General features: G+C 32.9%; 1 protein-coding gene across 1 annotated transcript; it reads right to left on the bottom strand.

Moving 5' to 3' along the window:
* Positions 1 to 712: 712 nt before the first annotated feature.
* SYCP2 (synaptonemal complex protein 2) lies at positions 713 to 27856 on the bottom strand. The gene is made up of 43 exons (XM_068416477.1): positions 27827 to 27856; positions 27083 to 27223; positions 26712 to 26840; positions 25642 to 25746; positions 24986 to 25010; positions 24072 to 24157; positions 23150 to 23238; positions 22576 to 22610; positions 21824 to 21966; positions 21688 to 21740; positions 20638 to 20683; positions 20334 to 20429; positions 19799 to 19859; positions 19096 to 19244; positions 18150 to 18224; positions 17531 to 17686; positions 16587 to 16686; positions 15972 to 16090; positions 14889 to 14961; positions 14727 to 14784; positions 13864 to 14000; positions 13426 to 13523; positions 12784 to 12902; positions 11977 to 12007; positions 11789 to 11853; positions 11624 to 11681; positions 10918 to 10973; positions 10340 to 10388; positions 10043 to 10217; positions 9589 to 9656; positions 7762 to 7941; positions 6754 to 6940; positions 6077 to 6327; positions 5789 to 5959; positions 4914 to 5001; positions 4270 to 4431; positions 3815 to 3942; positions 3056 to 3150; positions 2875 to 2974; positions 2051 to 2109; positions 1624 to 1702; positions 1142 to 1198; positions 713 to 787 (listed from the first exon to the last, which is right to left on the bottom strand). Exons 1-43 carry the CDS (start codon positions 27848 to 27850, stop codon positions 713 to 715), a joined length of 4251 nt encoding a protein of 1416 aa, XP_068272578.1. The 5' UTR covers positions 27851 to 27856.

The raw sequence follows: 27856 nt of genomic DNA, 5'->3' as shown, positions 1-27856 counted from the left end.
ATGTGTTTCTGAGCAACAGATAGCAGATCCTCTTGCTATCTGTTGTCTTACACAAAATATTTGCGCAGCTTTTTTTGACTGACGTGCCAATATGTATTACTGATTTAAAGCAAAATAGTAATGACATCATTTTGTAAAAAAAAAAACAACCCAAAACCAAAAAAACCCAAACCAGACAATATATATTTTTCTTGAAATATTTAATACAAGTATTTGCAATGTAGTTCAACCACAAGTGTTTACAGTTTTGTTTTCTCTTAGAAACTCCTATTAAGTCTAACACCACAGACAAATAGGACTGAGATCAAAACAGGCAACTGGATCCCTAAATAATTTCTGACTGTATTCTGGATCAGACAAAAGGGGTATTCTGTACACACAGACCCACAACACAGATTCAAAGTGAAATTCAAAGCAATTTCTCTGAAAGTCAGTTAAATAACCTACAAAAATTGTTAAAGACTCCTTAAAAAAATAGCATGTGCTAAAAATCAAAAAACGTACGTATTGCATTTTAGCAGATTCAGTAAAATAATTCCAAATCTCACATATAAAAGGAGAAGTCTTATCCACAAAGACTATAATATTATTAAGGAAATTATGCTTTCATTACAATAGTTTCCTTGAGTGTAAAAAAAATAAAGTTGTCAAATTTTACATTATAGAAGAGTGTTTATGTTCACCTTGAATTTCAGGAAGGTGCCTGAAAATATTACTTCAGAATTCTGTCTTCTGATTGAAACAATGTCTGCAATGCTCTGCGAACATTACACAGTTCCTCTTCTTGCTGTGCAAAAAGCATTACATTTATCACATACTTTAAATACAATACTTGAAAAAAAAAAAAGGAGGATTTTAATTCTGGTGCATAGTATATGTTGCTTTTAACATATCAAATATGATACATTACTTTTCGTTGTCAACATTCAACATATTAAGACTCAGAACTAAAACAGTATATCTATATCTACCTGCTGCTTTTATCACCCAGATAAGTTTTAAAGCACAACATGTCAGTGATACCTGGATTCTGACTCTTTTTTTATTTTTGATAGGGCACTAGAAATCACAATTTTAGTAATTTAGTGTTCAAACAGCTATACGTAATAAATAAAAATGAGGACAAGATAACTTCATTTACCATTTCTTTAAGAAGTTTCTCTTGGAGTCCTTTTATGTCTTCTTTCATCAGATGCATCTATAAAAAGATACTGAATGTATCTTCTCTGCTCACCACCAGTAACCCATTTTCAAGAAGACAATTACATCCCTAAATGGTTTATAACCGAGAGATACAGATGCACATGCATCCACCTGCCTAAGGAAAGGGACGTGTGTTTTAAATTTGTTCTTTCTTGGATGATTAACATTGGTAAACAAAGCCACAAAATGCAGAATAAATCTTGCAGCAGTTTTCCCAGATAATTGCACACACTTTCTAATGGGTGAAATCTATCCCTAAAACACTGAATATTGTTACATTAAAGGGTATTTTGTGACAATGAAAAACTACAAAAATACTTATTTGGTATTAATACAATGCTGAGGATAAAGACTTTCTTTGGGAAAAAAGTCAATACTGATACTTGTTGGTAAAACGAAAGACTGAAAAGCTCATCATACCTCTGAAGTAAAAACACGTTCTTCATAGTCAACAGAATGGTAGATGTTCTTTTCAAATGAAGTTTTAAGAACCTGAATTCTAAAGAAATAAAAGGCAGTTCAAATAGCTTTGCTATGTATGAACTTTCCACACACATCATGAATACAACCCATTATTTGTAGTCTATTTGTACATAAAAGCATGGATAAATATTACCATCATTGTTACTATTGGAATAGTCGAGCAGGTATGTAGAGAAATTTAGATGGAGAATAATTACATTTTTCGTGTAATGTAACATTTTAATCTCATTTTCTCATCTCATCTACATCTACTATCTCTATTTTATGGAAGAGAGAAATTGCATGGAGAACAGTAGTTGGCCTAACTTACACCTCAAATGAACAGAACACAAATCTCCAGCCAGAATTAATGAAGCCTACTAACCTCTGTTGCTCATTTTTCATGTATGTACTAAAAGTATATGTATGTTTTTTCCAAAAGGTCTGGAAAGAAAAATATTAATAGATGATTATCAGTAAGATCTAATATTTTCTGAACTAAAACTTACTGCTTTCTAATATGAGTAAAATAACCTACAACCAGACTCAGCACAGATTGGGTAGGAGTTACACAGTCACCAAAGAAGCTTGGGAAAAAAAAAAAAAAAGCTTAGCTGGCAGGATGAGGCACTTAAGGAATTCTATTTTCATGGAACCAGTTTCACCAAAAATCTGTTCTGCCTAACAGTTTCAAAAGGATGAAAAAAGAATATGCATAGCATTTTAATCACTTTCCACATAATTTAAGCCTTGTCTTCAGAGTAAAAGAAAAAAGCGAATATAGTCTTGTGTTTTTATGAATATTTGTATATTGATTTTTACATTACAGCAAGTAGCAGACCCATGATGTCAACTGGCTGCTTGTAGAACATGCAGCAAATCAGGTTCAAATGCCTACATGCTGCTCCTGAAAGACAGGCCAGCTGAAAAAAAGGCTCATGAAGTAGGGTAAACAGCCCATTAAAAGTAGTAGTAGTTTCTTCTAGGAAGAAACCCATGTAGTGGTGATCTAGAAATTCTAAGAGCATAGATTGCATTAGCCAATCCTAACACCTCAAATTCATTATCTGAAATTTGACCGAACTTTAAGCAAAATGACAAAGGCTTTTAAAATCAGAATTAATGATCTAAATTTGAAGATGATATGAATAATCTATGGATTCCATAAGAATTCACTTTTCTCCATGATCAAGCAATTAAAATACAAACCGAGAATTCTTTTTCCATGTTTTTCAGGGACTGAGAATCTTTTTCAAAATTCTCAAGTTCCTCAAGGAGAGCAAAATGAAATTTGTCCAGCTGCCTGATCCTACCAAAACAAAATGAGTTACTTTTAGAAGGTATTAATTGCATTCTAAGGGTGTTTTAAAATAAATCTTTTGTTACAGACCTGCATTCATGAAGCTGGTAACTCATTGTTGTCAAATGCTGATGGGCAGCTCGTAATGATTGCTTAGTAAAATGTTCCATTTTCCGTGAGCGGCTCTATGAGGATGTTTTAACATTTAAATTCAGATTATTTTCACTTTAGGGAAAAAACTGTAGTATGTTTAGTACTGTAATTGCTTAGTATCACAGATCATACCGAGCAAAAAACCTATTTTTTTAAAATTATCTTCCTATCCTTTAAGGAAAACCTTTCTATTAATGAAATGTAAATAAACATGGGTTTGTGTTTTTGACAAAATTCTACCTAATCTGAAGTACATTATTTGAAAAATGTATTTCCTCAAAATAGAGGACGTACACACGGAATGAAGGATGTGTGCTTACAGCTGTCTTAGATGAACAAATGCATCATTCAGGCTCATGTTTTCCTTTTTTGCAAATAAATTTCATTCATGGGTTTGATAATTTGAAAAAAATCAAAATGCAGGATGCTCATTACTTCAGATACATAAGCTTGTTTTGAAACAACAGACAGGATAAAAAATAAAACAGATCTGAGAAAGAAAATCATTGGAGAGTTTGGTACAGAAAGGAATTGAAACAGGCATAAAAAGAAACTTGAAATCTGTCATTTCTTGAAGTTCTATGCACATAGCCATTTTCATGTCCTTTTAAGCAAATTCTGTGGTGTAAGACAAGCTACCATTCATATGTGCATGTACCCACACAGACAACCAGTATTGTATATGAAATGCCTTGCCTCAACTTTCTTAGTAAATTCTTTTTGGAGCTTCTGACATATACTGATAGTTGAACAACCAGGTTCCCAGGTTTCTCCATCCAAAACAGACACATCATTTACAGATACAGTCGATACGCTTTCAGACACTGAAGAGAAGTTAAAAAAGATAATGTCACAATTCAGTATGAAGAAGTATCCTATCTGAAATTACAACAGGGCCTAGAACAGCTTTTGTTATATATAGATTAATTTCACCAATTAGATGGCTGAGACCAGTTTCTATTTTCATTATCAACTTTCTGACTTATTAAATGGATATGGTCTCTAAATATTTAGCATTTCTTTTTATTTCTTTTTTTAAACATGTAAAATGCTTTTTTTTATGGATATTGTCTTTTCTTGTTAAAACTTTAATTTGTTACATTATTTTAAACTTTTGCACAACTATAGTCAACTTCCACTCCATAACTAACCTCTGTAAGTAACAGCATCATCTGTTTTAAACAATTTTCTAGGCTGTAACTTCATTCTTCTGTTTCCTTTCTTTTCCTCCTCTTTGCTTGTTTCTGCTTCATCAGAATTGCCTTCTGTATCACTGTGGTACCTTCGTTTGAGAAATGTCTGTATAGTCGGTCCTTTATTAAACATGAAAACAATGCTTAAGAACTATACAAAAATTATAAGCATTACATTTATGGAGGGCATGTTCAGTAGATATGAGAACTTGATGTAAATGAACAACAGGATTTCAATGGAACACAAAAAAACCTGACCCATGCAAGACTCAGTCGTTAGAGATTCACCCTAAGCCCTCTTCTCCTGATAATACCATTATCCCCACTTTTTTTTCCAGTATCAGTTGGAATGTTTCTAACTCTTAGGAGCGCAACTAACTCTTCACAGTAACTGCACTTTGGAGCCAAATGTTCGTGGTTTTCTGGGGTAGTTAAAACAGTAGAAAAAAATGAGAAAAAGAATAAAAATTGAATAATACTGAAAATACATTAAAAAAACCAAGATTAAAGACTTGGGCCGTATTTTTATGCCAAATAAACATTATTCTTAACCTTTATGGAGACACATAGAAAGTCTTTTACTTTAAATTAAATGTCTGTACCTGACTCATGTATGGGGCCATAAGGTTCTTCACTCCAAGACTGTACTTTACTTCCACTGGAAACAGATGGTGATGGTTGTACACAACCCTAAAAGAAAAGTCACTGATTTATTAGCTTCCAAATTAAAGCACTTTTAGGAATCTTCATCAGAAATCCACATTTATGTAACTTTCCATTAAACTAGGGACATGAACACAACTACAGTAAGACAAAAAAAAAGTCACCGCACGAATTACTACTAGGTCTCACTAGATGAAAGAATAAACAAATTTCTCACCACGTTAATAACTAATTATACAATAAGTCAAATGACCAGTAAGGTCTAACTGTTTCTTGCAATAGGACACAACGAAAATTATTTCTTTAAGGGGTCATTAGTGCTTTTTTCACCAAAAAAAGTACTTATGATAAGTGGTTTGAAAGTATACCACAGTTTTTATTTATTTGCCAATGCTACAATAGTTGTTATATTGAGTAGTACATAAATGCTAGAACTATGAGAGCACTTTTTCACCTCAATAATTTTTCCCTGCAGATGTCACAATTCTTTAATTTATGAAAAATTGGGGGTTTTTTAATTGAAAGTCAAGAAGAAAATATTTACTGCCTGTTATTTTTTAAGATAGTAATTATAACTGATCTTGTTGGGATAAAATTCTTTCCTCATATCCATATGATAAAAAATTCCCTAATTTATCTCAAATATTTAAAAATTAACTAGTAGGATTTTCCAAACAGGTCACAAGTAAACATTATATATAGTGTTTAACATTAAGAAAGATGCATTTCCCTTAACTCTCACAGTCTGTAAAGTAGATAAAATAAACGAAAAGTTGCAGCTGTCTTCTGAAGAGCAAAGGATTTAGTAACATACCTCGTCTTTACTTTTGGTGATAGGTTTAGTGATATCTTGTAGTTTTCCTTTAATAGAAAGTGTGTCTGAAAAGCAATGTCTGAAACCTGAATCTTCATTATTATCCCGTGTTTCAGATACAGATCTCTTTGCATGTTTTCCACTGACAGTTTTATATGTCGTTAAGCTGTGCTACACATTAACAAAAAAAAAGTCATTATTGAAAGATGTACAAAAGCATAAAACAGCTGGCAGCTGAATGGAACAATTTCAGTTAAAATAGTTGTAGATTAACTTTAATATTCTTACCGAAGATGCTTCAGATAAAACTGGTGAGAAACTCTTATTTACAAATGTTAACTTTTTAACAGTCATCTCAGGGGACTGATTTAGACATGTGCTTTGAATATTCTCTTTTTGTGGACAGAAATTATTGGGAGAGATTTCTTTCTCAAAGTTTAACATTTCCCTTTTTTCTAGTATTGACTCCTGAAGACCAGGTGATCTTTCACTATAAGTATGCTCTTGGGTAACATCTCCTCCTGATATTCTTTCAGCACCTAGAAAACAGTTACTTAACTGTCAGCATGAGGAATGAAAGGAAAAAAAGGTAAGTTAAAGCCCCATACTGCTAACTGTTCCAAATCTAGGTATTTGCAAGTGTCAGACCTGTGGAATTTTACTTTAAGTCTTGGCATACGACTTGCCACACTTGCACTTTTTGTACTCTGCACTATTTTAGCAGTTACCAGATTCATTCTAACCCTTATGCATTGCACTTCTGTATTATGCTGATGTCAAATAACTGTACCAACCTATAAAAGTGTTAGTGACATATTAACACACTTCCTTAAATTATGTGGTACACCCTGAATTAGGGGATATCTCTTATTTTAAAAAGATGAAATAAATGTAAAATTGTACTCCTGGGATAATCCTCATTTAAACTCCAACTTCTCCTATAAATTAAAAGTCAAAATACGTACATCTCATTGTCTCGAGTGATGCAGGACTCTCAGATGAAGGCATTTCCATTTCCTTTTGTTCTGCAGAATTCTTTGATTGAATAAATGCTTTACGTACATAGCTATCTACTCTCTTTGGCTCCATAGGTACAATTATCTGGAGTTCCTTTTGCTGGTTATCATTCTTTTTTTCCCCATTCATATGTTTCTATTAAAATACAAAGTTTATATAAACATTATTTGTAAACATATGGAAGCGTATATATATGTAGATAAAGAGTGTATTATCTATATGCACCGTTGAACAAGCAGAAGGTCCAAAAAGGAACATCATTAGAAGTACTTAAATTCATAAGGATATCAGGTGTTCTAATATCAATAAGCATTGAATTTGTTTAATTCAGCACCCAAATTTCTATTCTTATGAACTTCTTAACTATCGGAGGCAATTACCAATGCTTCAGGATTTAATCTATGAAGTTTACAGACCTATCCATATACATTGCAATGTAATGCTAAGAGAATGAAAATGGTTTATCACCCAACGTCATTGTTTAATTTACTAAAAATACTATTTGGATATTCAGCAAATTTATTGACATACTCTCTATCAAGTCAGTATTTTCTCTTGTACACAGAATAGGCATAGCATTGTCAAAAGCACATTACCTAAAAGAACAAAGTTTAGCTCACTAAAACCTCCCATTTAACAGACATTTTCAAAATATCATTAAGTTTTTAAAATAAAGGACATAGTTCTTCACAGCAGAACAAAATTCATAAATAGAAACTGTAATACTATTATGACTCAGAAGATTACTTAGGACTGATTTTCTTAGCAGCTAAATACTCATAATTAAACTTTTTTTAAAAGTTTTTAGGCAGTACTAGAAATAATATATAAAATTCAGTTCAACTTGCTCATGTTGGGCACATAAAATTCAGGAGTACTAAGTACAAAGTAGACCAGAATTTATTTTGAAAAATAAGGCAGAAGTGGATTTTTAAGAATAAAGTGCAACTGCATACCTGTATTTTTGATTTCTCCTCTTTATAGGGGCATGGTGAAGATTTTCTTTCACCCTCTGACTCTGAACTGGAAGGCTCTTTGTAGTTTTTTCCTAATGCTGCTCTTCGAGGTCGTTTTTGTCTGGTGGTTTGTTCTTTCATTTCATCAGTTCTTGAATTCTGTTTTTCACATTTGTTTATCTTTGGAAGAATAAAAACATCTTCTCTTTATATCAGAATGATTTATAAATAAATATAGAAGAATAAATGGAAGGTAACTTGGTTTAATTACTTGAAATCCATTATTTTAAAACAACTAAAAAAGTTTAACTTTATCAAAGCTCAGAGAGTCCAACCAACAGTTTACTGAACACTTTGGGAAGGTAACTTTCACTGTAGCTAGGGCACAGTGCAGTCAGGAAGGTAAGAGTCAAAGTGAAGAGGCAAAATAAATGCCATTTTTGAACTACAGCAAAGCTGAAGTGGGTTTCTAGAACTTGCTCTCTGAAATATGTGCACATTTAAATTAGACTGTAACTGGTTTGAAATAGAACAAAACCAAAAGCCTGCACAGTGAGCAGGAACCAGCATCCTTGATCATTACCTCTGAACCGATTACCTTAACCACTAGACTAAAATCAGTCATCTTTGCTATCTGTCCCCCTTCTGCCTAACTACTGCCACACTCTCTACACAGCAGTCCATGTTCAGAAATAGAGCAAAGCGTGTTCTCAATGAAAGTACCTCAGGGACCTGGCATTAGAAGTGATGTAAAATGTAAGTGCAATGCCTCTCAGACTAGGAGAGGTTAGAATTCTTGCCTCTTGAAAAGTGCTCTATGCAAAACGTACGCTTTTCTAGCCTCCTCATCTCCAGGGTCAAGTCTGTGAGTGACTTCCTGGGCTTCAGATGCTCTCCATCTAAGTCTATGCAGTAGTGGAACCCTACCTCCTCAAAGTAGGCACTTTGAACTTGCTTGGGTAGATCTGGGGAATTTCACTACTAAAAAAGGACACATTTTAGTAAGTAGACCAATTCAACATTGGCAAATTGAAAACCTCCTCAGTTTTGAAGCCGTGTTCAGAACTAAAGCCCTCTTGTTTTGATTTACATGGACTAGGCATCACCATCAATACCTACATGTGGTGATCATATTTTCATATGCATGATTTACATTAAGTGCATGTATGTAGCTTTAAGCTACTAACATTAGATTTGAATAATTATTGTACAGTCTGAGAGACCAAAGAGTAGTCTGGAGGGAGCAGGGGAAGGTTTTGGGTTTTTTTTTGGTGTTTCTGTTTGTTTTTTAAACTGTGGCTTACAAAAATCTACAAGTACCTTCCATTAACTTGTTCATAATCACTTATAATTTATTATACTCCCAACTTTAATAAGCTTACAGTATTTTGCCATTATTATTCTTTCTTAATATCTATAACACTTTTAATTTGGCAGTTTCACTATGTTACATATGTTCATTTAAAGAAATTATAATCTCAAAGGTATTAAAATTCAATTAAACACATTAGACACATGAAAACCCTTGCTGAAAAGCTAATAGCATATTCAGTAGAGTAGATGGCTACTAAGCAGCAGACATAATCAATAATTTTAAGTAATAAAACTTACAAAAGCATCAATAATCATTCTAACTGATAGCTAGTATTATACCTGAAATACTAGCTAAATACTATATAAAAAGAATATAGTACCCGAAAAGAACTAACTGTATTTAGCAAACGATCATGAAATAAGCATGGAGAAATGGCACATATTTATGAAAAATTATTTAAAAACAGTTTCTGTAGTGAGTTAAGACATTTGGAGTATGCATTACAAATGTACCTTTTTCTTGTTTGCATTTTTGCCTTTAGGTTTATCCACGTGGCATGCAGCTCCAGAGAATTTATCTGCTGTTACAATACAAAAAGTTAGAAAAATCAGCAAAATATTCAAATGTTACACATTTAGAGTTTTAGCTGTAAAATCACGGAATCACTTTTATGCCCACAAACTTACTGATTCAAGTAAACTGCGTTCAGCACTTCATTTTAAAAAGCCAAAGGTTTTTTTTGTTGACAACAACCTCTGCCTGTCCCATCCTCCAGTAATTCTCCATGTTAAAATACATACTTTTTGAAAATTAATCTTTATAAATTATTAGAACTAATTTGAAAATTCCTTATACTTGGAAATAAGACAACAAAAACATATTGTATCTGCAACACAGCACATTACATGCTGTGCAGTAAATATCTATGGACAAAGTTATTGCAGAAATATGAAAAAAGTTTCTTACTTTTGTCTGTGCTTATTGGCTTCCCTGAGTTTTTATTTCTACTGTAGTCAATTAACTGGGCTTTAGATTTTCTGTTTGGCTCTTGTAGCCAACTAATGTCTGTCTTGCTGTCGTCACCTCTGTATTCTGTCTCTGTGTCACTAAAGAGATGTTTCTTGTTTTGATTGTTTCTAGTCTACAAAAAAGAAAAACAGTTCTTCAGTTATTGATTTACTTTTAATATACCTTTCACTTACATAATTGGTATTTAAAGGCAGGAAGACAAGGTATACCGATCCACAAAAATCTGAGCCTTACTTTTTGTCTTCCTTTAACTTCAGTGTTAGTTTTACTGTCATCTGCATTCCTTAATTAGAAGAAGAAAAACCACCTTTAAACAATACATTTTAAAATGTGTTCTACATCTTTCTACTATTCATGTGATATGTGGATAAAGTATTCAAACAAATATATCTACTTTAGTTTTCATATCCATTTTGGAAATATCTGTTCACCTTAAACCCTACAGGATGTGCTTATTTGCTAATAATCAATAAGAACATATAATAACAATATGTCCCTTCGCAGGCTGATAATTAACAGAGAACTGCCCCCCTGTATTTAGGAGTTTATATCCCTGCAGTATTCCATGAAGAGAACTAAAACTGTTTTCTTCATGAAACACATTATTTCCTTTTTATCAGCTTCCCAAAGGAAAATCACGAAAGAGCCTAGGGGACCCCAGCAGCTATGTTTATCGCTTGAAAAAAGAACACAGTCAAGGTATTATTGTCATGTATACGTTCCCTGGATTTTCATAATGGAATGCTAGAGAATGCAGACAGTACTGTTCTTGATGATAACCAGCAGACTAGGACACCATGTAACATCCCTACCCCTTTTTGTTTGGGTCTCTATGAACAGTCTGTTCAGTAACATGCGATTCTTGGACCTAAAAATGTAAATAAATAAGAAACAAATGAAGGTTTTCATTTGTTATACAATTTAAACAAAATTAAACAGGACATCAGACAGTAACAGCTAAGGGCTTTTTTGCTCAGTTTTTATACTTGGAAATTAACTTATGATGATTAATTTCTATCTTAGAAATTATTTAAGAACAGAGCTGAGAGTTAAAACCAACTGGAACTGACTGAAGCTTTCCATCTCTCAAAATAATACATTAGTTTCCCTCCACTTGCTTCACTACCTTCACCAATTCAGCAGGCTCTTTTGAGACATGAGAAGTAAAACTATCTTTTGTTGTCTTTTGCTTTTATCTTAGCTAGATTTTCTTTTTACTTAAACATCTGGGCAAAAATATCTTTACAATGGAGATTGGAAGGATGGCAATAACACTTTCAGGATAATAGGATAATTTAAAGATAATGATACTCCTAACAAACTATTTTATTCTTAATTTAGGAAAACATCGTAATACTTTAAGTGGCCATAACCTTAGGATAGCAAGTACCATTATACATTTGAAAGTGATGGATATAATTTGAATTTTTAGATGTTAACTGTACTTTCAGTAGACATAATTTAAGTTTACTGAGCTCCTTTATATTCTATTCATATCAGTTTCATTTATATTCTTACTCCAAGCTTTACTGTAGGCTCATCAAACCCACTGATGTTAAAGTTGTAGACATCATCCCTGCCAAACAGACACAGAGATCATTTTTGTGACTGAATTAATGAACATTTCACAAAGTTAGGTATGGGTAATTAGAAATTTAGTTTAAAAATGTTTTAACTACTTACATAATATGACCAGCAGTTATATTAAGAAAAGAAGTGGTTTTCAGGTTTCTATCCTGAACTTCTTCCTATATATAAATAAAAAATTCAGTGATATTTGTGAACTTTTGCTTTACATCTACTAGCTACCACCATATATGTACATATATTTGATATGAAAAAAATTTCCAACAAAAGCAATGATATCTTACCTTAGAGATACAGGATTTATTTAAATGTGGCCTAAAAACCAAGGATACAGTTTGTTAAATGCTAATTAGAATACTGCTTATATAAATAAAAGCCTTATCAAACAATAAATTTATTCAGCCATTTAAATACAAAACCAAGTGGATTAAAAGAGACCAGCCCCTTTCATTTTTGTGCTTTAGAAAAAATCATTCCAGATCACAGAGCTATACTGCAGGTTCTTCATGTTTTCCAAGTCCCTATCCAAAAGGTTTAAAAGGTGATGCAGCCTAACCCAGTCCTTTGTTACTCAGTTATAATCAAACATGGAGAGCATGTAATTATATGTAAAGTATATCTCCAAGCACCAGTTCCAGCAAGGTAAGACTAATTTTCTTATTTAAGAATTTGTTAAACTCTCTAAACAGTTAACTCCTTCAGGAAGAGAGAACTAGGAACTCCAGATAATCAGAAAATTGATGACTGAAACCAAGTTTGACCCCCAAACTATGACGATCAGATGGAGACACCCAACATGTGCAGTGCCCATGAACTATCTCAGTTAATTTCTCTTCACGAAACGTGCTGTGAGTGAGTGAATGAGCAAAACCCAACAGAACAGACTTTCTAACAGCCTTTGTAGTTATTTCAGCTACTGGAACTATTCAACTACTAGACTCCTACTCTTTGGTACAATAGGGTTTATCAGAAGTGAACAAATGATTCAGATGAAAGCAGGATGTGAAATAACTCTAGACAGAGGAGCAGATCACAGACAAAGCCACATGCACAAAGAGACTAAGCACAAAAGTAAATAGTTCACATCATACCTGGTAAAACCCAGGGAGGCTCTTGCTTTGCTTTTCTCATCAGTCTTCACTTTATATCTGTCACTGATTTTACTAATTAGTGATTTTGTTGCATCTGTCATTTCTTTAGACTTTGTTTTCTACAAAAATAAAGTTTAAGACTCAATTTTGAACCCATTCAACAGAAGGGCAAAGCTGCAAACAGAACTACAGGTTTCCAACAATCACCTAAACTTCATTAAATGTCTTCTAGATGTACTAAATCACATTCCTTTGAAAACCGTTTTCCCTTGCATTGCCCAAACACTGAGCAATAAAACGTCAGGTTAGCAGATATTTTCTTTTAAATGTTGTGGTTTTGTGTACTATAACATTCAAAAGTGAATTAAGAAGAGCATGAGAAGCACAAGTTGGTGCTTATTCAAGAATTATTTTTTAAAAAGATGATTTTTTAAAAGAAATTCAGAGTAAACTAATCTTAAACAGGTCACACTGAGAAAGTAAACAATGAAGCTGACATTATTTAATTCACTCAGTATTAGTGGAAAGTCAAGTAAAAATAAGTTTGTGGCTAAATGAAAGTAAAATACAAATTTTGAAACACTGAAAATTTGACAATTGTCTTAATTGCAAGTCAAAGAAATGAAGGTAAGAAACTCTCACCCTCTTTGATTGCTTTGGATTTGCAGTCTCTTTTCTAAAGCGAACATCAGGTTCCTCTTTTGTAAAATCAGAATGCAAAGATGTTTCAGACAGTCTAGCTGAAAGAAATGTTTTAAATGATGTTTCATTAGTCGTTTAAATATTTTTCACTTCTGTACTTAACACTTTTTCTTCCAAATGATTAACACTCTGACTGTCCACTAAGTATTTTGCAGTTTTCTTCCCTCATGGTATCAATTTAATTTTCTTGGTTTTCTTCTTTTAATTTCTTTATTTGAAGAGATGCTTCAAAAAATGGAATAAATGCTTTTTGTTTCACAGCTCTGTCACTAACAATAGAAACTAATATGGGGGGGGGCGCGGAGAGAGAACAGCTGTAGGTTAAAAATTCATCTGAAATATTTTTAGCACTAACAGTTAATAAAGTGTGAACATAACCTGGATGGGACGTACGTGGCAATGACGCATTTAGCTTTTGCTTGTCACCAGTTGTTATATTCTTCTCAGGAACAGAGCATGCTCTTTTTTTCCATGTTTTCGTTTTATCAAAAGAACTCTCCAAAAGACCTGACAGCCTAACAAAGATAATACCATCTTCTTAACAGTGAATTGCAGAAAGTGAGTCTTAATCATAATAAACATGCATCACAAAATAGGAAAATAGTGATATCTTGTAGATATCAATGCATTTTACATTGGTACCTAAGCCTGCTACCATTGTCCAATTAACCAACGTATTGTAAAATGGCAAACCTTCAGAAACAACATATTTTTTAAGTCAGTTTCAAAAAGGCAACAAATCCTATGGCCATCATTAAACCTGGAACCTAGATAACTCTGTGGTGTACCAAATCTACTACTTTTTATGGCACAGTTCACTTATGTCATATGTCATTTGTATTTTACCTTCTGATGTCATCTGAAAGAATTACTCTCCTTGTTACTACTAAAGCTTACTTAAACTCCTACTCTAACCTTGTTAATGAGTACTATTTTCATAAACAGATTCACCAATTTAAAGCCTTTGATTAAGACAACAGAATGGTATTGTTCATGAAGTAGTCTTAGCAAATACATGAGAGTGCTGGTTTTCAGAATAAAAAAAATGACATGACATAATAAAGGTGACCTGACTTACACAACCAACAGTTCTTAATGCAACTCTCAGGGAAGAAAAGACAATTAAATTCTGGCATTTTCTGAAACTATGCAACAAAATTTCAATTCTGGCAATACTTGAAAACCCTCCCTTCAAAGTGAGTGACAACAACAGTGACTTGGTATTCTTTTCCAGTACTTACAAAGGTTTGTTGCTTCTCCCTGCTGGCTGAGAATCAGGGACAATATCTAACACTTCATCTAAATGAGACATTAATTTGGTATCAATTACTATTAGAAAAGAAATGGACAAAATTAAAATAATTTTAAAAGTAAGGACTATCAACACTTGTAAAATTACTTGCCTAAAGTTTGCTTTTGTGTGGCCTCAATTTCTGCCTCTTGTATAATTTCTAAAACTGCTTCAGCACTCATTTGCTACAGTGGGATAACATCCAAAAGAAAACATTAGCGTAGGACTATAAACAGTATAACCTTGTAAACTTGTATTTTCCCTAATAAAATATAAAATTATTTTTTCATTTCATAGAAGTGCTTATTCCAGTACCTTTTTGGGTAGTTTTGCCTCATTTCTGATATTTGACTTCTTGATCTTCTGTTCTGTTTCACAAAATTCATTGTCTACTGTACATCTTTGCCCACTCTAAAAAGCACAATAAGTAACACTGACAATTACAATCCACAAAAGCAAAAGAAGTAACATTCTCCTAGAAAGTAAAACAGGTTTTTTAGAAATATTCTAAACTACATATTCTGTATGTTAAAGCCTTTTTCTAAAGCATGGCTATATCAAAAAATGCTTCAGAATCCCATAGTCCAGGATTTGACCTGAATCTGACCCAGAAAGACATTTAGAACCAGAAATAAAATAAAAATATTACTTTGAAGTCTTTGTTCAACTGGAACAGAAGCAAAAATACATATATTCAAACTGCAGTTCAGTGACACCTATGTAATTTTGTTTGATTTTAGTGAATATCTAATCAAAAATGCACTAAAACCAATGCTATGAATGCTACAACCCGAAGACATTAACATTTCACAACTATAGCTGAATGTATTATATGTTTTTAAGAGTATTTCAACACTGCATAATTAATTTGAGATTCTGTGCATACACCATTCTCATATTCTATACAAAGGAAGAATTGTGGTTCTAGAAAAAGAAAGTTAACTCTGTGGTCAGAACTGGTGAGTGAATGAAAGTTTTAGCTAATTTTGTAAGAGTTCAGCCTCACTTTAGACACACTAAACCTGAAATCCAGAGGTCAAGAAAACATTATCCAAAAAAAGTAAAACATGCAATTTTCTAAAAGTGAGTTGCTGAAAGCAAAACTCTAGCTCTTTAAAATATGAATTACGAACAAATTAGAATAGAAATTAATGTTATTCTAAGTAAAAGACTTAGCTACAGATGACATGCATACTCCAGTAGGTTCTTGATAGAAATTCTTTGTTCTGGTCTCATTTATTGCATCATTGTTGGACCTTTCAGCAGAGCTCATCATTTCCAAAGGTAATTTAAATCGACCTTTACAAGGAGTAGCTGAAAACAAACCAGAAACATGTTAGAATTTTACCATTTCTTCTGTTACAATTACTGTGCTGTTGGTGACTCTTAATTTATATGTGACACATGGATATACATAACTAAGCACTTGAGACACTAACAGCAAGAAAATTAAGTTTGTTAGTCATGCTGTTCTGCCGCTAGTTGCATCTCCAGCCTCTATTGGTCTTTGTCTTACAAATCTCTCCTTTGTAGAAAGTACTAAATATCTGTTACTGCTGACTGACAGCAGCAGTAAAAATTATAGGTGACCCTCAGCTGTTTGGAATGTATGTGCAGCTACTATCCTGCATCACGTTTATGGACCAGTAGCAAGTGGCCTAGTTTAAAAATTCCAAGTTTAAAGCACCTGCTAAGGAGATTTTATAAGGTCTACTTTTCATTTCCAGCTCTGCAAAGGATCACAGTTCCTGCTTGTATTTCAAAGATGATTTCAAGCATATTTTAACCCTGGAAGTATTTGTACACTTACCTGTGCTAACAAATACCAGTGGACTCCTTGTGGAAAATCTTGTAGTTCCAGGAATAAGCACAGATGCTTCAGACACTTTCCTTTTACAAGACGTAGTTATCTTGAGGAACAAAAAAACTTGACCATAATGCACAGATTTAAGGATGACAACACAGGATTTTAGAAAATCTACTTCCAAGAGTCTCTTGACACTTTCTATTATTGGAAATAATAGAACATCAGGAAGATGTTTACTAGACTACTGCTAGCAAGACATGCACTGCATGTCTGTTGCATGATGAAGACGTGGTGACACTGCTTCATCTTTTCCCCCATCCGTAGCATATCTGTAGTTAGTTCTAGTATAACCGTAAGGCATTTATAACTTTAGAGTGATTGTGGGACAAAAGAAACACCAGGCTTCATGAACTGGGCTCCTCTCAGTTTAAACCAGAGAATCAGCTATGCACAGGAGCAGTCCCATGAAATCATGATTTGAATAACCAGGATACAAGATTCATCTTGACAACCACATGTTTTTTTTGTAATCATCAGTCTTTGTGAATGCCAAGCCAATAGAACTTGTCTCCAATTACAGATATTACTATGGCTGATCATTAGTAAGTCTCCAGAGGCTATACTAGACTTCTGCATATCGTAAGAGGCCTAAGCATGTCTTGAAAACATTTCTCTAAAGAGAATTCTCAGAGCACAATGGTCTAAGGAACGTTAACAATTGGTTTTGTTTTTGTCACACTGTTATAGCTTCAAATACATAACAATGAGAATTTTTTTTCAAAGGGATTTCTATAGCTTAGTGTCAAGTCATAAGAAGAACAATCAAACCCTGTATTAATTACATTCCAACTGTAAAATAACAGGGTTTTTCGTTATAAAATATGATCAATATTTAAATAGACTTGTATTTTTGATGTACTCTTTTCTGTTTTGATAATCTTACTTACCTTGGAGGAACCACCTTTACGTTTTTCTTGATTGCTATTTTTATCCAGAGTCCTCACAGTTCCAGGAAGTTGCTGGATTTTGTACTTACTGAGTTTCTCCTCTTCTTCAGATTTTTCTTCCAAACATGGTGAAAACTGACTTTCTGGTACCATAACCTATATAATATTTTGGATTTTTAAAATTTTTTATACAATATTTGAATTTTATTATATTTTGTATTTATACAAACACACACAGAGCAACTTCTTTACCCTAAGTAACACCTTCCCCACTGTACATTTTGATAAACTTCAGAGCTTATATACTTTTAGTTTGAAAAGCATCCAACCTAACTGTTCTTTTGGCTAACATGGATGGGATACCAAATCACAATTCCCATAAAAGAATTTCCCCTGTGTATATTTATCTGAAGTATTATATGATTTGGATATTAATATTATTCTCACCCAAAATACACAACACACTCTTACCAGAAATCAGTTAATGGGTTTTACAGTTATCTTTACTTATTGGCATTTTAAAAGTCCTTGTTTTTATGGCAAATGATCATAAATTAGCTAATAATCAGACTAAATATAAAAAACAAGAAAACTATCTCGGCATACTGAAGTAAAATACCTGTGATCCACTTTCATCAAAGACGACATGTACAGTTGTTTTGGCAACTGATGCAGACTGCTTCTTACTAAAGACCTACAAAGTGAGTAACCATTTATGTAAAATATACATTTTACTTTCTTTAAACAAAAAACAGAAAGAAAATATTTAAGTTAGAGATCATAAATGTCTGAAATCAAGTTATAGGGCAAAACAGATTCTACAAGCTCATAGCAGTTCCATTCCTCATGAGTTTCTCAGAGTTCACGGCAAAGTAGTTTGTTTACAAGCAGTAAGGAGTAAGCTATGGCTTGCTAAAAATTTTTTACTAAATGAGCAAATTCATAACAGTAGTAAGCGTACTGCAAAATGGGATAGCTAATGCATCATTTCAGAAAGACTTCCATATTTGTAAGCATCCAGTTCTTGTGTTTCTGGAAAATTATATATGCAAAACTTGACGTTAAGCTATGGTGATCCCTTTCCAGCCAGTTAATTTTAGTTGCAATTAGTTTTCGATCTTAGAATCATAGATTCATTTAGGTTGGAAAAGACCTTTAAGATAGAGTCAAACCATAAACCTAGCACTGCCAAGTCGACCACTAAACCATGTCCCTCAGCACCACGTCTACACGTCTTTTAAACACCTCCAAGGATGGTGACTCAACCACTTCCCTGGGCAGCCTGTTCCAACGCTTGATAACCCTTTCGGTGAAGAAATTTTTCCTAATATCCAGTCTAAACCCCCCCTGGCACAACTTGAGGCCATTTTCTCTCATCCTTATTAGGCATCTTTACTGAGGCTTAACATATTACAGGAGAAATGCTGTTCTGTAGCGGCTATGTTAACCACAAACTCTCGGTATAAACAGATACCAACAATCACAGCTATAACAACATTTATATGGCAATGAGACATTTATTTTGAATCAATTAAAAACTATTTGAAAAGGTGTTTAAATCTTACCTTACATTTACTAAATCCAAAAATCTTTCTGGTTACATCTTTGATTTCCAAGATGGAATCAAAATATAAAAAAAATTTCTCTCCTTCTTGATTACCCACGTTCATTGGGCTTTTTAGATCTATTGTTAATAATTTCTTTGAATCTTTTTCTGGACAAAAACAAAATTTGAAAAGTAGTTTCATTACAATTTAACAACATCTCATATAATATTTGTAAATACTTGAAACTTACTTGTATTCTTCGGTTTGGCTATTAAGATGTATATTTTATTTAATTCACTCTAACCTACAATAAATTTTATTAGGGAAACAATTCAATCTTCTAGAAATACTTATTCTGTATATTATCCTGTAGAATTTTCTTTGAGGGTTATTTACTATAGCTGCAGACAAATTATAGATATTTCCAAAACTGTTCTAACTAGTTTAAAATAAACATTATCAAATGTCATTGTCTTATGCCTTATTTTGCACTGAAATATCTAGAAGACATTATTTTAAAATTATTTTAATAAAATCACATCTGCATGCCTAAAATGCAAATGTGACTGCAGTGCAATTTTATCGCTGATAAAAACAGTGCCTATGATATTTTAAGTGGGAATTTTGCTTTGCTGAGAATTCAGTCAGCACTTGAGGATTAATCAATTTCAAAATCCAAGTCAGTGTGTAACAAAAGGTCACGTTTTTGGAGTGCCAATACCTTCAAGGCTGTACAGGTCTACCTCTTCTTCTGGTATAATGACTGTTTCCCACTGATGATCCTTATATGAAAAATACATATTTTTAAAGCTAGAAAAGCATTATATTACAATTAAATGAAGTGCAGTTATCATAAAGTTTTTCAGTGAGGACAACTTTGCAACTTTTTCAATCCTCTTACAAGGAGTGACAATGAACATTGCTTCATTGATAACAGTGAACAATGTTTCAGAAGAGCTTCGGTAGAGACATTAATCTAAACAGTCAAGTCTCATCTACAAAAATTATAACTGCAATTTTGTAAATGGTTTCTTGTTCACATGTGCATATGTTAAACTGTTCACAAACAGTATTAGAAAGTCATTACTTTGAAACTGCTGGATCTAAATATCAAATCTAGATTTCTTGTTTCCCCTTCACACTATATATGCACACAACTTCCACATGTTGATGTAGGGAAACAAATTAAATACACATTCTTTTGAGTGTATCTACTGCCTCAGAACAACCTAGTGTGACAGACAAAATTAGCTTACTGCATCATCTGCTGCCACATAGAAAGATATACTTCTGCTACCAACGTTGAAATCAATCCAAAATTCTTCAAGGTTTTCATCCAATGGTATCTGTAGCTAAAACAAAAAAAATAAGATAAAAGAGCTAAAAGCAACGATTTACACCAGCTAACAGGCTTTGTGTTAGTCTGACAAACTCAAATACATGCACATCTGTATACTCCTGAAAAAAAATTGGTTTCTTACTTGATCCTTATTTTTTCTTAACTAGAGGGCAGCTGCACAAATGAAAATCTGTGCATATATGATTAAGCCTGTAACTTACCTCATATGTATCAAGAGCTGCTGATAAACACGGATATGTAAAAACCCTGTAAGAAAAGCATATTTTGTCAAGTATCCTAAAATGCTGTAAATAAATTTTGCATATGTAAACACAGCAACTGGATTGTGTTTTCAGCACAAACTTGTGTGCTTTAGAGACTAAGAGATCACAGCAAACAAAAGAGCAGTCACTTGACTGCACTTCTTCCCAAAGGAGATAACATGAAACTTCATATATCGTCACAATTACAGCAGTGGTCTCAGACCCCTTGTCACTACATTCATACCTCTAGCTTATCTGCTGATATTTTAAGAATGGTATTCTTAAAATTTCTGATATAAAGACATACCAGACAATCTCTTTGCTGTCATGACATACAAAAGTAAAATGCAGAGCATGTGATCATATAAATAAGCTCATATTTTCTCTTCCTTTCCATGTCCTATTTCTCTATCAGACATTCGCACTGATCATTATCTCAATCTAAATATCCTAAATCAATAAATAAAGGAATTTATACCAACAGATGACTAGCTATTGTTAGATGACATGTTTATTGAATTAACGAGCATCTCAGGATTTTGCAAAGGAACTAAACAGAATACAAAAACCAGCTCCTTATAAACATTTATTAAAGGAAGTGTATCATACGCTTTAGATTGTGCAAGAATCTTTTCAAATGAATGTTCTTTATTTATGTTTATTTATGTTTATTCAAGCTGTTACCTAATAATCTGAAATATACACTATGTTTGTCTTTTTTCCATATATGGGAATAACATAAAATTACCATCTTGATAGAGAGACAATATCAGTTACAATGTGCCAAAAGATGGTATTACTCAATTTCTTTACTATTTAATATTTTAAAAATATCTTAACTCTGCGTGGTTCCTTGACTTTACACCACAGCAATATTAGTCTTATTTGCTTGTATTATTTTAATGTAGATTTTCCCAAAAACATTTTTGTGATACAAAGGTTACTCCTGATGAGTAGCCATAAAATCCAAAAAAGAAAATATATTAGCTTTAAAAAATTCAGTTTTACCTTCTTTTGTCTCCAAGCATGCCGTTCACTTGGTTGAGAAATTTTCTGCAATCCTATTAAAACACAGAAATTTCTTAAAAGAATTGTAAGACAGAAGTTTACCTCCCTGGAAATATTTTTCATATGACTGACTTACTGTTTCAAACTCAGAATCTTTAATTGCTTTAAATGCATTGGACACAAACTCCATGGAAAACCACTGGCACGCCAGTTCTCCTCTTTGTTTCTCTGATATCATTCTGCATAAAGCTTCCGTAATGGCTACCTGCAGGTCATAGTCTACAGCACAACACGTTTTACAGGAATAGGAGATTTAAAGATGTGAAAAAAATATTATGTAGGAAACTGGTATAAGCAGTGCTGAACATTTCATATTATGTATCACATTATATCCAAATAGGTAACCTGTAAAGGATATAAAGAACTAAGGGAATAAGGATGACTAAACAACTTATGTTTCAAAATCAAATTTCAACCAAACTTTAATGGAATGTCAGAGTGACACTAGGCATGAAAACAAGAAATAAGAAGTCTTCAACTTTCACCCGTCTGAACTGGGAAATTGTTGGATACCAAAGTGATCCCTAAGAGAAGTTATAGTACTATTAAACATGGCTAGCAGTTCACTATCCTCAAAGACTGACTTCCTTAGGAGCTTGTGCTATTTTAAAACTTATAGAGAAGGACTGAAAGCTTTAAAGAGTTAGCCATACACTGCTTACATCTGAAACATTCCAGTTTGTACATTGTTTTCATGCAGTATTTGTATTTTTCAGAGGACTGTAATCACATCCGCAGCTTCTAAATGTCTTCTTTGGATTTTTAATGGGTCTGCATGTGATATTTAAGAAGCTCAATACTAAATAGTTTATTAAGTGCCATGCTCACCTCCAGCATCCAAAATTCTCCTCCCCATGTCACTCCTGCCAAACAAAGTAACGTTTCATCAAAATATGACAGCAACACAAAGCACAGAATAAAAGTTTATTTAATTACAAACTTACAATCTATGAGAGAAAACCCTGATTCCACTAAACTATTAGACTTCAAAGGGGTAAGTCTGTTTGCTAAGGACATACATCTGAAAGTACTACTGGGGAAGTGAATCACCTGATATATATATAACTTCTATTCTGTTTATTTTTTGAAATGCTGTAAAAAAATTTCCCAATGTGAATAGCTTGTCCTTCCAGTGACTGATTCACTGTGCTTTACACACATTCTTATAAATAAGAGTTCAACTATTTTAAGAGAACTCGGATGAGAAGAAGCCTAACCCAGGTCAGCAAAGAGGTAAATTTAGTGGCCCATAGCCACTACCACAGGCAACACAATTGCAAATGCAAAATTTGAGTTAAACAGGGACCAATCTGCACGCATTATAAACAGCCTTAGTAAGAATTGCCTTCCCAGTTGTGCAAATGGTGTAATGATACAAAAAATTATACTGAAGGTTATTTACATGGCAAGCAACATTTCCTTAGTAGAAAATATCTTTTTCCTGGCATCTCGAGGCATGTTGTCAAGCATTAAATTAAGTTTTCTTACTACCTAAGAAGAGTGGAAAAAAAAGAATTAAATTAAAGATTAAATTAAAAATAACTTAAGTTATTCCTATTTTGGGCCCTTGTGATATATTTCATGCCACTGAAGAAAATAACATGCTTAAATAATTGCAAAACAAGAAAAGACAATGGGCTCTATCCAACCTTAAATAGTATTTACCTTAATATAACTACCTCAATTTCAATAAATTACATTAGCTTTAATGTGAACATCAGTTGTTAAAGGGTTGTGTCTTCTTTGCACGTTTAAATACAGAAAAAAAAACTTTCAAAGCTAGAGTTCTGTCTGCAGTTGATTGCTGAGCTAAAGTGTACCTTGAATTTGCATTAAAAGGCCTTTCCTTTGGGGATGTAGCCTTTACAGAAGACTTTTTTTGTAACTTTCCCTTTCTTTAGAAAGGAAAAAAAAAACTGACAACCTGAGGTTACTGAAATAAATACGAGAAATTTGCAGTATACTAGAAGATATACAAATTTCCTGCAAGTATCTAAAGAATTTACAACGAACAATCTTAATCCTATTCATAGCAGTTGTAATAGAGCATTTTATTTCCTACGCTTTTATACAGCTTTCTCACCAGAATCTTAATACCACTGTTTTGTAATTTACTGTCCAAAACAAAAATGATCAGTAATCTGAAAAAAACCAACCCCAACATATAAACAAACATTCCCAAAGAAACATTAAATCAACTTCTGATACTAGAGCACTACAATATTCTCTTTTTTTTGTAGCATGTGTACAGTGAAATGACTGTTGTCACAAAGTCTGTTAAAACACTAACCAGAAAACTGTGGCTTAGAAAGAAGAATGTTTACCTCCTGCTGCACATAAATGCTAATTCTTACATCAGTGATGAGGGTACATGTTCTCAGAACAAAGTTTTCTAGTATTTGCATTTTACCTAATGAATAGGAAAAAAATAAATGGAAGAGTTATCAAGAGTATATTAGGATGCCCCCCATCACCATCTGGAAAAAGATTACTTTTCATTTAGAAATAAAATATAGTATGCCTTCCTTTCCATATAGGATTACTGATATTTAAAAATAAACGTCTTAAGCTTCATGGTTAAATGCAAGACAGAATAGTTACTTCAATTTATAGTAAGTATGACTATGATGTTTCTATTCCTGTGCATCACTGCATAAGTCCCCTGGGCATGAGATCATTATTTTTAAAATATAATCAGATCAATTCTATAACTTAGCTCTCTGAGATATAATTCAGACCCTGGAATTTATCTTCCCAGGGACAAGGAAGCAAATCTTTCATTTTGATCGTGACAGTGTAATGGTCTGTAGTGACCTTCTGCCTAGTGCTATACTGAAAGGTAAGAACAGCGTGATATTCATGATAACAAGGTCAATAAAGAAGGACTATTGTGCTATGCTGAGCTAAGACAGTAGCTTAGAAACAACATTCTTTTTAGGAAAAACAGTTCAGTTGCCATCTCCGAGGAGACTAGACTATCCTGCTTTTTTATTACTAACATCAGCAAGTTACAAGGAAATCTGTCAGTAGAGAAACCTCAAATTAAACAATCAAAGTTACAGTTGACATTCAAGCTTTTTTCACTTGAATGAGAAACATAGTCCTTTGTGCACAGAACAGCCCTCTTGAGGATAAACCCTTTTCTGTTACAGAGTTACTTTAACACTGATGATAACTTTAAAATGTCCCTTTCAGAACACTAACTATCATATCTAGTGCATACTTTTTTTAAGCTCACCTTCAGGTCTGCTATCACATATAGCCTACAATAAAAAACAAAACAAAACACATCATTTTGATACTGTAAATATTACAGCATAAAAATCAGGTAACATGTACCTAAGAGCAAGTAATCAAAAAGCATTTAGGACACTAAAATTATTTCATCCTTAATGAAGAGCATAAGAGACTTCTAATACCAAGTCTGGTTTCCTAAAATTGTATTTCAGTTAAATTCATGGAAATTATTTCCCCAATGACAAAATTTTTTATGAACAGAAGAAAATTCACAGATCTTATAAACTTGGGGTCCAGGGATTGGCCTACCAGTAATTTATGTAATCAAAATTAGACCACGAATTTTTTTCTTCATTGAACACTTACACTGTTGAGTTTTTTAACTTTTATTTCATGATGCTAATCCTGAACAGAAAACTAGGAGGAATACAGGCAAACTATTTATCCCGAAAGAATCATAGAATTGTTTCGGTTGGAAAAGACCTTTAAGATGATCAAGTCCGACTGTTAAATTTATAATCTATTTCAGAAATCACTGTAACGTTAACTTTAGAAAGATATTAAATAGAAACACATTTGGAAGTCTTTTGTTGCTAAACTAGTAATAATTATTTTGACAAATAAACACAATGCATTTTATTATCAATATATTTTTACCAGCAACATGTTGAAGAAATCTTCAGCCATACTTGTAAGCATTTCATTCTTTTCATTTCCTCTGAGGATCAAAATTCCTTTTACCTTTTCAAACCAATTAACCATGTAAGGGGAAAATAAGTCTATTTTAATAGCATGAAAAAGGACAATGGTTTGTATTATACTTAAGTAAAATTATACAAACTATACAAAGATTAAAACAACAGCAACAGCATTACCAGTCTGCTGAGTGTACTTTAGCCCCAGACTGAAATTTTCACTCACACTAAACAAATGTAGGTGAATTCAAGCTAACGTTAAGTAATTTCTGTAGCTGACTTTCTAACATAAAACTAGAGATCTACTTTTACAACCGTCTGGTATCACCATCACAGACAAAAGAGCTGAAAATGGATAATGGCTGAATGAAAAAGTGTGTTTGTAGGTTTGCATGTAAGCATGAAGTTACCACCACACTTTTTTTTTTATTAAAGCTGTTGAGAAGGCAATTGAGTAACACTCATCTGACATTGCCATTAATTTTCTTCAGTGAAATCTCTGGTGAAAGCAATAAGGAAGTGGTGTCTATTTTTCAGTATATGTATTATGTTGAGTTACAAATGTTTAACGCATTTAACATGCAGGTTGAAATAACACAAAATAATCAGAACAGCACCATAATCTGTTGGAAGAACAGGTACAATATTGCTGTTGCAAGTATTAACAAAAAAAATATTAAATTGCACCAGGAAATTCCAATTCCTGACTCAAAAGTAGTATAGCAAGCTCATATAAAAAGATATCTTATTGTTGTAATTGCTGTAAGCATTCCTAAATTAATTATATATTGCATAATTTGCAAAACCTTCACTGTGGTAGAGCAGCACGATTTTATAAGGAGCCGCTTGTCAAAGAACATTTAAATCTGAATCATGTTTATTGCAGTGTTATGGGAAATTCTTAATTCAGAAACAATCAAGGACAAAAATCGAATACTGAGCTGTTCAGCACTGAAGCATTACTTATGCATGCTGTATTAATTTTTATATTTATTTTTTAGAAGTTCACTTATGCTTTATGGTTTTACTTATCCTTCCAATAAGACCATATTTCATCATTGCTGGGAGCCCATCTTCTCCTGCTATGCTGATTTTTTTTCCACATTTCTGAATAGAATTTAGTAAAGTAGAAATGCTTTTGACTTCTTGTTTGTCAAGTTCCTGAAATTGAAATTATAACATAAGCTTCAGTGTACAGTTCTAGGAGAACCTGTATTTAATCAACCAGATGCCTTTTTGTTCTCAAAAGCCACCTTAATTGCAGCTTGAAGTAGAGATTTCATTCTTAAATTTTCTTTCAGTTTTTCAAATGAACTGCTGGTATAAACCAAGCCAAATGAAAAAATCCTTTTCAGACTATTACAATGACAGTATAGATGATTCTGATGTAATGATTACACTACCTGACACAGAAGCTTATCTAATTTGTTGACAAACTGTTTGCTGCATTTGAGAGAGACATTTTCACAGTCATGTGTTGCCAGAAATTGTTCTAATAATTGGAAATCTTTTTTCCTTGTAGCTTCATCAATTAACTTTTCAAACTGTCAACGACAAACAGAGCAACTGTATTACTGTATGCTTAACACAGATACTGATTTAGCAAGATTTAACATAGGTTTTACGCAAACATCTGTTGCATTCTAAGCAAATATTCTGAATCACAAAATCATTACATGTAAAACATAAAGTACAGAACACCATATCTAATACATTAATCATGCAAATACTTATTCGCTGTTTTCAATTTGCATCTTCCTTAACTGAATGGTTTTCCTTTCCTCATATTACAAATAAATGCTTACATCAGTGCTCATCATGTTAATAGCCTTTCCTTAGTATATTTAATATTTTGCATTTCTATGTATTAGTGACTTTAAAATATATTAATATATTTGAGGACTACTGCCTTCCTCAACTATTTTGTCACTCTAGTCTTTCTAAATCGACATTTTAATCAACAACAATTTCCAATTCCTCTTGCTTTTCACCCAGCTACTTAGCACTAACCTATCTCAAAGGAAAATTTTTTCTTACCACATTCTTTGCCACATTGGAAATTTTACTTGGAATTAAATACCTGAAGGAGAGCTTTAAGCTAGTAATTAAAACAACCAATACTCATACCCTGGTCCATAAGCACATACCTGCATCTCATTCCTGGCTGCCATTTTTGC

The sequence above is a fragment of the Nyctibius grandis genome, chromosome 19, assembly GCF_013368605.1.
Source record: "Nyctibius grandis isolate bNycGra1 chromosome 19, bNycGra1.pri, whole genome shotgun sequence".
Taxonomy (NCBI): Eukaryota; Metazoa; Chordata; class Aves; order Nyctibiiformes; family Nyctibiidae; genus Nyctibius; species Nyctibius grandis.
This window is presented reverse-complemented; position numbering and strand designations above follow the sequence as displayed.

What these genes read in the sequence shown, in the direction of transcription:
- SYCP2 (XM_068416477.1), bottom strand. Translation starts at nt 27,850, where the DNA reads ATGGCAGCCAGGAATGAGATGCAG. An exon ending in ATGTGATAGCAGACCTGAAG is followed by an intron (nt 24,158 to 24,985) that starts GTGAGCTTAAAA and finishes CCTATTCATTAG; the next exon opens with GTAAAATGCAAATACTAGAA. An exon ending in AGCCTACAGTAAAGCTTGGA is followed by an intron (nt 10,974 to 11,623) that starts GTAAGAATATAA and finishes TTACATTTTTAG; the next exon opens with GTCCAAGAATCGCATGTTAC.